The sequence below is a fragment of the Pteropus medius genome, unplaced genomic scaffold (assembly GCF_902729225.1).
Source record: "Pteropus medius unplaced genomic scaffold, Ma_sr-lr_union100, whole genome shotgun sequence".
NCBI lineage: Eukaryota > Metazoa > Chordata > Mammalia > Chiroptera > Pteropodidae > Pteropus > Pteropus medius.
In genome coordinates this window covers 646752-659284 of record NW_024353790.1, presented here as the reverse complement: position 1 = coordinate 659284, position 12533 = coordinate 646752, and the positions used below count along the sequence as shown (strand labels likewise).

The following is a 12533-nucleotide window of genomic DNA, read 5'->3' as shown; positions in this document are numbered from 1 at the left end:
GCAGAGGTTGGAATGACGCATTTTATAAGCCAAGAAGTGCCAAAGACTTCCAGAAACGAAGAGAAAGCCATGGAACAGATTCCTCATTGAGATCTTCAGAGTGAGCGTGGCCCTGTTGACACTTTGATTTCAGACTTTTGGCTTCCAAAACTATTTGTTTTCTGTTTTTTGTTTGTTTGTTTATTTGTTTTAAGCCACACAGTTGGGGGTACTTTGTTATAGCAACCCTAGGAAACTAATATAGTTACTTTTTAAATTTTTATTAAGAAACATGGTTGTAGGTCCAGTTGTAATCCTTAGGAAGTCAAAATTATTGATGGGACCCAAGCCAGGGGCCATGCTGAGCTAACAAGAAATGGAACAGTTCTTGTTTTAAAGGTAATGAGCATTTAGAGAATCTCTCTTTCAGGCTCGCCTAGCTACCCACTTTATTTTTAGAGTGATTATTTAATGGCCTGGCAGGATCTGCTGTGCTTATAAAAGGATCTACCATGGGTTAAAGAAAAATAGTCTCTGGCTTTCTAACCACCTACGGCCTCTCTCTCTACAGTCAGTGTTCACTGACTTCAGATCTGGGGTGAAAGAGGAAGGGATGTGGGAAGTGGGGTGCTGTGGAAAGATGGGAAGAGAGGGCACAAACATTTCTAAATAAATCTCCCATGTGCGTGGGGACCCTCAGGCCCCCACCGGCCACAGACTTGCTGTCCTGCCCCTTTTAGGAATGGGACCTGTAATTTGTCCTCTGGTTTCTCAGTGGAAGTGTTGTTATCTGATTTGATACTCAGCATTTCTGTTACCTCTTGGTGATCTTGCCTTGTAAAACTCACCTTTTAATGTTCCAAGTTTAAGTAAAACAATGAGAGAACAAACCTTGTTTAAAACCTCTTACTTTATTCTGGAGCTAGCTGTCCCTGGGTCATTGTCGATGACAGGTGTTCCTGTAGCTTTTAAATCAAATTCCTGTGCGCACGTGTGTTTGCGTGTGTGTAAAGAAACACTCTGTAAAACTATAAGATAGTCATCAAGTTTGCTTTCATTGAAGGACTTGGAGCTAGGAGGGAAGAATCATTGTCCATTCATTTGGGGAACTTACTCTAAAAAGGAGATTGTCTGCTTCCCTCTTAGTCTTTGTATTGATGACATTTGTAGTGTTTACTGGGCGCATACAGTTATCCGGATAACTCAGGCTGATGACAATAGTATTTCAAATGCTTCTGTAGCCTGCTTCTAGGTAGACAGGAAAAAATGTATGTTCCAAAGTACAAGTGCTTGTTGACTTTTCAAACTCAGCCAGTCCATGCTCTTTATCAGGGAACTCAGAATCACTCTGCAGTGCTGGCCTTCCTGTTCATTTGACAAGCACTTCAAAGGACAGCCTTAAGTACTTTATAGTTTAATAATTTTTTTTCCTTCTTTAGTTTGCAATCTACTCTCAGAAACTGGAAAATAATTCCTTTCCCTTTTTTCCTCTTTCTCATTTAAGCTGAAATTGATTTCTTCCTGAGCTTGTAAGAAATAAAAATTAAGCTGTAGTTAACACGATTGTCTTTGCTGAGTAAAAATAAAAGACTAGTTTACCTTCAGCCTTACTGTATCAGAGTGAAGGAGGATTTTTGACATGAGTGAGTGCAACATTTTATAATATCAATATAGAATAATTTTAGCCAATACAAGAAGTAATAGAATTATTTATTGGGTGGATGGGTTGGGGGTTAGGGGGGGTTGTTTTTGTGTGTGTTTGGAAAATTGGGAAGCTAGGAGACACTCTCGAATTCATCAGCTTCTCCAGAACTCTTCTCAAATGCTTATTGTCATGACAACCATGTCTTCATAAACCAAGGCTCTGAGTGTAATACAGATGGGGTTGGTGACAAGGTAGACTTGCCATCTGCTTTGTTTTCTCTCAGGGACATTTTTTTTTTATCCCCAAATCTGATCCTCATATCTGAAAGTCTTGACTTATTTTTTGTTTCCGGAGTCAGATATAGTTGTGAGATTCATTCTTTTCTCCTGACAAACTACTTCCTTATCTGTCACCACATAACTTATTGTTGTATGGAGAAAAAAAGGATAATTGTGCATGTGTGAAAAAAAAATACACATGTATGTATTTTTCATTGTGCTTTTTTTAAAATGATTTATTCCTCTATCTACTTTGCAAAGTCTGGTATGAGGTGCCTTGTAATTTAATAGTATTGTCAAAAGTGAGGTCAGAAAAAGTAGGAGTAAGACAATAATTTTTCCAGGAAACAGGTAGTATTGCTACTGGTTTTGAACTGTATTCATATCTATGCTTCCTAACGGTTGTGCTTCATGCAATGGAATAAGCTCTGTTGTTTTTATTTTTGAACGGAAAGGAGCATGCCAATTCTTTAGGAGAGGAAAACTGTTTCTTGTTACTAAATTTGGAGAGAAATTTGCCAAATAAATGAACGCTTACAAGAGGGATGCAGCTAATACCTTCATCGGCCCCTTTACCAAAGATGCAATGACATATTCTCATATTAACTTGCTATGAAAACTGAGAATCTAATTTTTAAAAGGAAGTTTTCAGCATTTCACAAGTTCATACATGCTATGACCAGAATTAAGATAAATCGAGCATTTGGAAAAAAATACATATCTAACCATTTAAAGATATATAGTAAACTAAATTGTTGAGTAGAGGTTAAGGGAAATGTTTCACATTTAAAGTCAAGAATAAGTCCCTTCTTTGCACTGTAATTATTTTACATATGCTACAATCTACAATTCTAAACTTTAAAATTGAGGTGATTCTTTCATATAACTCCGTTCTTGTTTCTAAACAAAAAGGTTGTATTATTACCTCTGTAGATCAGAGGAAATTTATTTTCATTCACTCTATTTATGTCCTCTACATTGATATATACACATAATTGAATGCTGATGGATGAGTCAATATATCACACACACAGCTACAGACCCAGAAGCACATATGATGACTAAACAATAAAGGTGGACCGATGTCCAGAGCAGGAAAACACTGCTGGAAAATTTTTGAAGTAGAGTCTGTGTACACTTCTGTGGGTAAGTCTAATCACTTTTCACAGGAACATTATAAGGAATGTGGTTCCTTGAATGCAGTTCTGGATGGGAGTTTAAAACCAAGCAACCATTGAGCAAACTCGAAATCAATTTCGTCTTTGGTTTTTCTTCTGCAGAGAGTAGCACTGGGCCACTCATTGTACCTAAGACCTTTTCGAAGGAAAGACAATTTTCTGTATTTAGTTTATACCTCATGTATAAACTGCATTATAAGAGAGACACCTGGGAAATACCTTGAGTTCTTCCAAGAAGCTCTCTATTGGGTGTTTTGTTTTGTTTTGTTTTGTTTCATTTATATAAAAATGGGAAAGAAATGCAATTACTGCAAACAATCTTGTTAGTTTTTATTTTGAACGTGCCATGGAAACACCACTTTTGAATCTGTATAGGTAAAAGCAACTCTCAGAATAAGAGATATTGAGCTCTGTTGCATTGTTTTGAAGAAATTGGTAATGATGCCATAAATGTCTTTATAGTATTATGGAAAAATAAAGCAATGTGCCTGGTCAGGCTGCACAAGCAAGATTGAAAAGTGTGTGGATTCGTACAGATATCATGACTTTTACTGTCTATAATTGTTTCAGCATGTAGTCATTTTACTAATGGGTATTTGCGACAAGCACCATTAATTTTAAAAAAGCAGTACCTTTGTTTATTTTAAAATCTTTAGACTGAATTCTTCAATCTTTACTCAAATTAATTGGCTGTCGACTATGCTAAATGTGACATATGTTAAAATATCAAATTGTGACAAATGTTCAGTTCTTCCTTTGCCACTGTTTTTTTCATTAAATTTATTGGGATGACATTGGTTAATAAAATTATATAGATTTCAGGTGTACAATTCAATAATGTGTCATATGTATGTTGCATTGTGTGTTCACCATCCAAAGTTAAATTTCCTTCTGTCACCATATACTTGACCCCTTTTTTCCTTAGCCACCTGCACCCTACCCTCTTCCTCTCTGGCGGCTACTAAACTGTTGTCTGTATCTATGAGTCTTTGTTTGTTTGTCTTGTTTGTTTGTTGCTTACAGTTTTATATCCCACATAGAAGTGAAATCATATGGTTCTCAACTTTTTCTGTCTGACTTATCTCCCTTAGCATGATAATCTCCAGATCCGTCTATGTTGTCGCAATTGGCAGTATTTCATGTTTTCTTATGACTGAGTAGTATTCCATTACCAACGGTTTTTATTGCTTAGCATTCGTCTTGAAAACACAGCTTTACCTCCCAAGACAGACACCTCAGGGCGAGTCTCATTCTGTCCTGAGGCAAATGAGCAGCAAGCACAGTGTGGAAGTCTGCTGAGTTCAGTAGGAAACCATTGACCATTTATCCTGGGGGTGTATGAATACAGCTGTGTTCTGGATTTGCTAAACATCTTGAAATGCTTTGAGTGTAATAAAACCCCAAACATTCTTTTTTTCCCCCCTCATTTTTTCACGTATGTATTTTCAGAGAAATACAATCCACATGCTCTTGTTCCCTCCACTTTTAAATCATGAAACTGTTGTTTTGTAAGAGCTGTTTGATGTCCAGGAAGTCTTTTATCCTTTTATTAGGTTATTTTTATGTAAAAAAGAAAAAGAAAAAACAATAAACAGAAAACACAACATGACATCATGACTTAGTCCGGGCCAACACAAAGTGACCGATTTAAATTTGAAGTTCTGAATCCAAAATATTTTAAAACACAAGTCTCTCGCGCTTTGCAGAAACAGTGCTCCCTTCTATTTGGCAGAAGCTGCAGGATTGTTGGGATAAAGCAAGGATAGGAGAACGAATATTTATTGAGCAGCAACGCTGTTACTGGGGGACATGTGCTAACTGCTTAATTTTTACAATAACCCTAAGTGGTAGGTCTGCCCATCTGCATTTTATAGATGGGAAGGGCTTTCGGAGATCTTAAGTACCTGGCCGTCGGCCACAGAAGGATTTCAAGCCAGGTCTACCTGACTTTTCAGTTCATACTCCTCTCATTATTTCCATTCTCCTCATTCTCTTGCTGTGAGTGTGGGTGCTGTACCCTCCAGGCAATCAAGAAGTGACTTGGAAATACCTAGTGATCACATCTGAGGATGAGGGTTATTGGAGGCTCAAGAAAACGGCAGCTTGGTATGGGCAAGGCAGATACTTCGTACGATGGTTGCTTAAGTGTTTTGGACAGGGTTATTGTGCCGGAAGGGAGTCTGTGCACACTTCCCTTTGTTAACAGCAGGGGGAAGCCAGGACACACACGGGGGTGGTGATGGAGAGCAGGCTTGGGAGGTTTGTGCTCTCACTTGTGATTCACAACATTTCTAAGCAAGTGATACTCTAGTACCCTTTATTTTATTTTGTAAGAGTGGTACATATTTGATGGGAGTGGTACATGACGTTATTTAAATAGATTAAACCCAAAGAATATTTCAATGTTTGTAAGTTATAGGAGATCTCTTAAAGCATTATCACAGATTTAATGGGATTCCCTATAATGGAACTGCATACAAAAGAGAATCCAAGATTTTATTTAGAGCGGGTAAGGTCATATTCGACTATAGCATGGGGTATATGGTCCATAATATGGCATATATTTTCTGGAGAAAAAGGAAAAATTACAAAGTGGAGGACAAGAAGACTGCTTAGCATTTGAACTAGGTTCTAGGTTCTTCTGACATTATCTGTTCTATAGGTTTTGTCCCAGAAATGCCAAGTTTTATTCAGCTTGTAGCTGACATTGTGCTGTAATCTCATGTTCCCTTCTCTCTCTCTCTCTCTCCCTCTCTCTCCCTCTCCCTCTCTCTTTCTCTCTCTCAAACTTATTCTAATCTTGCACTGAGTCTTTGGCATAAACAGAAAAAGATCTGAGTCATTTAAATCTATCTTCTTTCATTGAGTTAAGGCAATACAAAATGAATGCAATGGACAATCTCATAACTGACATTTTGGAGAACACCAGGGTCATCAGATGACCATACATGACTCATGATTTTGAAGGTCAGGAAACTAATATATTTTTTTCCGGTGGATTTATTAAGGGAACCAAACACCTGGCTTCTAGTTTTGTAGATAGTGCTCCCCAGAAAAAGTTCCTTTTTTCTTCTACACGGTTTCTACTTTGCTTTGCATCTCTATAGATTGTATGCCACACAAATAAATATCATTACTATAATATTTATTTTTTTCTCACGTCTCTACTGAAGAACCACTCTGATTTATGTTTTACTCCAAAGCAGTGCAGAACTTTACATGCATTTATATGATATCGGTCACTTTACCTAAGGATCTCTGCACACTTTTCAACATTATTTCTAAGAGCGTTGCCACATTCAGTACAAGCGAGGGAGCTTAAAAGATTTCCTCTGCACCAAGGCAGATTGGGCAAATCGTATGGCAGTCCTTAGCAAAGTGGGAAAGCGGGCTTGGAGTCTTATGGGGCCCAAGGGAAGAGGGGAAAGACATACCATGAGCTCCTTACACAGTCAAAACTTGCTTAAAAATCTTGGAGGAAAAGTAGTTACTTTACTGTGGAAGACAGAAGCAGAATGCCTGTCTTTGGCGACGAGGCTGGAAATAATGAGTGCTTGTGTGTCCAGGGAGGGTCTTTTTCAATGAAAGAGGACTCCCTCAACTTCATTAAACCCTTGCTCACACAGTGGGTAGGGAGTAGGATCTGAGGCGTTTCTGTCTGTTTCTAGTATGTTCTATCTCTGGACGCTCTAATATTAGACTTGTGAATGTAGGCGAGAAAAAGACTCATGTTCATGTTCTTTTAAAATTTTATTTTGTAGAATGAGATTTCCTTGCATCTTATTTCATTTGATTTCAATCAACTCCTGTTACTACTTTTTAGGTATATGTTTTGTCCCATTGATGTGGATTTCACAGGCCCACAGCTCCCTTGTTACTGTCATTAAGATAAGAGTCTCCAAGTGATGGGGAGTAAGTCAGCTCTCACTGTGTAGCCTATCACTGATGCTTCTATTTTTAGCCCATAGATGCAACTACGTCCCATCTTCATATTGGTGACACTTTCAAATGTTCAAGAAAGGCATTGTTGAATGCCTCTAAGTTATTACAGCAGATCCAGTTGAAATTGCATATTAGATCATTTTTCCTGTTTATACGGAACATAAGTCAAGGGATTGAAACTTCATGTCCACAGATAGTTGGCCCAATATAATTTTGTTTGGTATTTATTGAATTGTTTTCCTCCACTGATTATGAACAGAAATTAGTAATGGATATGTATTCCATACCCAGAGGGTATTTAGCTCCTATGAGACCAGTATATTGGAGAAACTCCAACTAATAACTTACTTCAGTAACCATCACCTTCACTGAGAAGGTGACAGTCTTTTGTCACCTTCCCCTGTCCTCTGCCCCAAGAATTTGCAGAGGGCACTGTGCAAGAAATATAATAACTCTTGTCTATAGGCAATATGAACAGATGGGAAAGATAATTAGACTATTTCTTTTTAAGAGATCGACATCATTTCAACAGAAGGACTCAGCAATTCTACTGGACTTAGACTGAAAGCTGTTACTAACAGATGTATTTCGGATAGATTTCATAATCACCAGACTTGTAGGGTAGGTACAATGGTTATGGTGAGCTTCTGAGGCTCCCAAAAGACCACTAAAACTGTCAGACTTAAATAGCACTCAGGCTCTGAAGTGAGAATTCAAGAGTATGATTCAGTTTAATGTTTAAGGTTGCCACCAGAAAGTGCTTCTTTGGTTTTCCAAAATTGATTGGGTATATGGCCAGCTGCCATTCTCTCGGGAGACACCCCTAATCTCACCCTGTGTGATTATTCGAGGTTTATGGAGGCTATTGAACGGCATGGTGTAGGTTTCATCATGGGTGACATTATCACATGCTAACATTTTTCCCCACATAAAACAGTGTATGTCATGAAAGAAAAGACCTCACTTTTGAATGTTAACATTTCTGAAAGTGAGTTTAATTTATAGGGTAAGTTTACATTGCCATTATGAGAACTTCACCCAAAAGACTGGGGTAGAATAGAGAATTCAAACATCCCTGAGAGCTTCCTTTATAAGAACCGTGTCCTGGAGTGGTTTATCACATCACACTTTGGATACTGGGAAAGAGGAGGTTTCCTGCCGCCTCTGGCAGGGTTTTCTCCAGAGTAAGCCTTGCCCATTTCTACGCAATGCACTGGAAAGGCAAATAGCTGCAAGCTGCAGAGATACTGTGCTCCTTTTTCTCCCCAGGAGACTTGAAACTCAAACATTGTTTTTTAATCTTCTCTTTTTTTTTTTTAAATATTTTCAATTGTAGTTGACATAAAATGTTATATTAATTTCAGGCATACAGCATAGTGATTAGACATTTTTATAACTTAAAAAACGATCACTCCGATAAGTCTAGTACCCACCGACACCAAACATAATTATTACAATATTATCGACTACATTCCCTATGTTCACGTTCCCAGGACTGTTTTTATAACTGGCAATCACTGTATTATAATCCCTTAGTTTTTCTTATGAACAAAGCTGCCCACTTTCTCCCTAGTTGTAAGTCCTCTTTTATGTGAGTGAAACCACTCTCTCCAATGGGAAGGCACATGCTCTGTTTTGGGCCTTGGAATGCCAAGCGCGGGAGCAGAAAGTGCAATAAATTTGGACTTTAAAAGAGCAGAATTTGATAGTATCATGCTTGCACTATAATGAGTACACAGTCTATACAGGTACGTGCATAATTAATGTGACTGTAGTGTAAGATAATGATCTGTTGGAAGTACATGAAAAGATGCTCAATATTATTAGTCATTACAGAAATGCAAATTAAAACCACGATGTCAGCGAGTTACTTCTATACATGTACTAGAATGTCTAAAATTGCAAAAACAGACCATACCAAGTATTGGTGAGGATGTGGAGCCACTGTGGTGCTCTCATCTATTTCTTCTGGGAATATCAATGGAACAATCCCTCTTGAAAACAATTTGGCAGTTTCTTAAAAAGTTAAACATACACCCACCATATGTCTCAGTCATCACGCTCCTCCATATTTACCCAAAAGCCATGGAAGCATGTCTGTGCAAAGAGCTGTACGCACATTGCTCAAAACAACTTTATTTATGATAGCCTGAAACTGGAAATAACCCAAATGTCCAATAAAAGGAAAAGCAAAATGTAATTATGTATGGATATAGCCATACAATAGAAAACCACTTAGCCATTAAAAGAATCGACTATTCATACATGCCACAACATGGGTAAGTCTCAAAATAATTATGCTGAGTTAAGGAAGTCAGATAAAAGGACGAGAGACTCTTGGGAACTGAATTAATATGATAACAGTGGGACTATAGGAAGGAGAGGAAGTATTTTAGCTTTATTTCAAAAATAGAATTGACAAGGCTTGAAAATGAGATGATGGCTAGATAGGGCATAGACTCTGAGGTCTTTCTCTAGCTTATGCTATATATGTTTCTCTATGTGAATCGTCACCTATTTGGCGGTAAGGATTATGTGAAAGACGGTGCTTAAGTATATTAGATGATATGACAAGCTAACTCTTTAATTTTGATCCCATGATAATTCCACAGTCCCCTAAAAGAAACATCCAGTAAGCAAACTATCAAATCTTGACAGCTCAAGGAAAATAAACTTATGTTTTGGCTTTTTAATAAAAATGAGTATAGATAACTAGTAAAAGTATAATATTAGTTAGAGAAAATGAAGAAGACAAAGAAAAATGGGATCCCTAGAGTCAGTCTCATGGATAAGAGAGAACAAAGGGTTGAGAGCAGAAAGAGAGTGAGGAAGGAAATAGATTCTGACCAGAAATCTCAGGGAAAAATAACAAGGAACTGATGTGGAAAGCAGCAAACTTTATGGACGTTTTGTTAATTTAATTCCTCTGTCATTCTAGCATATATTACTTTGTGTGGTTGGATTTATTGGCTCAGTCGATCCAAGGTCTATAATTAATTGCAGCTCATAAGAGGCAGTGTCAGTTGTGGTCAAGGGCATGGCTTCCAGAGACTGTATTTCCATCTCTGACCTTAACAACCATTTAAGCCTCTGAACATCTGTTTCCTTATCTGTAAAATGGTATCACTCCTACCTCTTAGAGATATCGTATTAACAAAAGATTAAAAGAAATTGTGTACAGTGAGCACTTAGCATTGCTTTTAATCCATAGTAAGGGCACAATAAATTGGTCTTCTTTTTCTCCTTCTCCTCTTTGTCATTATTATTATTATTATTATTATTATTATTATTATTATTGTCATTGTTAGCACCGCTATGTTGCCAGTGATGATTGGAAAAAGCTTTAATCTCCCAAGAAGTCATTAGAAAAGAAGGGCATATTTTAGTGTTTATTATCAGAAGTGATCATATCACTCATTCTCCTCCAAGTGATTTATTTACATATGCTATTTCATTAGTATTTTTTATACAGTGTGAAAAAAAGAGCATGGCTTAGTGATGAAGCAAATAAATAGGAATTCAGTGACCGTGGTCCTGCTTGCTCTCTAATTTCTGTTTGGTTTAAGCAAGTAATTTAAATTTCTTGCCCCTTAATATCCTCAACTGAAATAGAAATGAATATTCAGATTAATAGTCACATAGGGCTATTAGAAATGTCTAAGTAGAGTACATACCGATTTTAATACTATTTAAATACAGAACTTTCTAGAAGGCTAAGTAGGGTGCATAAGTTAGCTTAGTTCTGTAGAATCGACACTAAGGCACAAAGAACTCCATGCCACACCGAAGTTCATTGACATAGCTAGGTTTACAAATAGTTACTATCAAGTGTTTCTAGTACATGTTATTTCATCCAATAGAAAATAGACCCTACCAGTTCAAATATCTGGTTGCATTCCCTTCACAGTCATGGCTGCCTTTTATGTTCAGTCAGCAGGGTTCTTCTTGTCTTGTTTCAGGCTTTGTGGATTTGACCCTCCACGACCAGGTTCACCTTTTGGAATGTGCCTGGCTGGAGATCCTGATGATCGGTCTCGTCTGGCGCTCCATGGAGCACCCAGGGAAGCTCCTGTTTGCTCCCAACTTGCTCCTGGACAGGTGAGTGACCTGGCTGTGGCTTGGAGGATGAATATCCTTCATAATCCCCGGTCGATTCCCCAAACTCTCTTATTGAATGCACCACAAAACTTCCAACTACATTTATGTTTGCTCTATAAATGGGTGAATCTGGGTGATGAACGCCAGTCGAGTTCACAGAAATCTATGAATACCTTTCTGCTAGGCATCTCCCTCAATTAGCTCTATTATTTAAAAAATATATATGTATATGAATGTGTATATCTATACCGTGTCTGGTATTTTCACGGTGAAAATATTTGTATATATGTATGTGTATCTATGGATATGTGTATGCGTGAGTATTTATAAAACTAGGAACTGTAATTTTCTAATTCTGCTTTCATCTTGTGTTATATAAAAGAAATGATAGATAACTTTCCTTTAATTAAAAAGTTTTTTTGGGGGGGGGAGGGGGACCATGTACATACAAACCACAATAGCTTTTGCATTTCCTTTTCCAATTTTCCCATCAGTCAATGAGGAAATCTGACCAGAGTTCTGAAGGCCATTTCATAAAAGTTGCTCATTTTAGAAAATGAAGAAAGAAATTTAACTCTGGGTGGTGAACTCACACTGTAGTATACATGTGATGATGTATTGTTGAATTGTACGCTTGAAACCCATATAATTTTGTTAACCAATGTCACCCCAATAAATTCATGAAAAAAAAGAAAAAGAAAAAGAAAAAATACCAACAACAACAAAAAAGAAAATGAAGATTTTACTTTTCAAGCTTTCTACCTTATTTAACATATTCGATTTGGGTTGACTGAGAATGCGAGTCCCATTGTTCTTTTTGTTTTCAGGCATTACTTAGAGTAATAGAATTAGACATTACTTGACAGCAGCTACCACTGAGGGAGTCCGTCCCTACCTGGCATCGGGCAAATGCTTTACATATATGACCTCATTTAATTACCACAGCACTCCTAGGAAACTTGCCATTCACATTTTACCAGCTTCAGAGACACTCTGCATCAAGCACCAAGCTAGCTAAGGTGGGAGCCAGGACTGGAATTCGAGACCTATCCAGCTGTGGCCCATTCATTTGGGCCTCCTTTCCTGTGTTCATGTTCTTCGACTTTTCCTGTTCAGCGATGCCTCCTTCGATTTGCTGCTGCTGCCTTTAGTCTCAGATATCCCCTGTCATTGTGGGTCACATCACAATTGGAATGGAAAAGGACCATCTTCTAACTGTTTCTCGCTAACCTGTTTTGCCTCTGCTCAGCAGTCTAAGGCTGCCACGTTGCCCACGACGCATCATTGCACGTTCCTTTGCACGAGAGTGCCACATCATCTCCCCATCTCCTGTCCTGCTCCGGCCAAACTCCCTGGAGCAGTTACAGCAACATTGATTTAAGCCCTGGAGAAGTATACAGGTGTTGGTTCCTG

The 12533-nt window shown here is 37.9% G+C and overlaps 1 protein-coding gene across 10 annotated transcripts in view; it reads left to right on the top strand.

Annotated features, from left to right (window-relative positions):
- The window catches only part of ESR1 (estrogen receptor 1), a 308851-nt gene that overhangs the window by 239765 nt on the left and 56553 nt on the right, over positions 1-12533 (top strand). For all 10 annotated transcript variants that reach the window (XM_039851343.1, XM_039851351.1, XM_039851348.1 and 7 more), the window contains exon 6: positions 10982-11120. In XM_039851343.1, coding sequence (XP_039707277.1) covers positions 10982-11120 — 139 coding nt within the window. The remainder of the gene's footprint in view (positions 1-10981; positions 11121-12533) is intronic.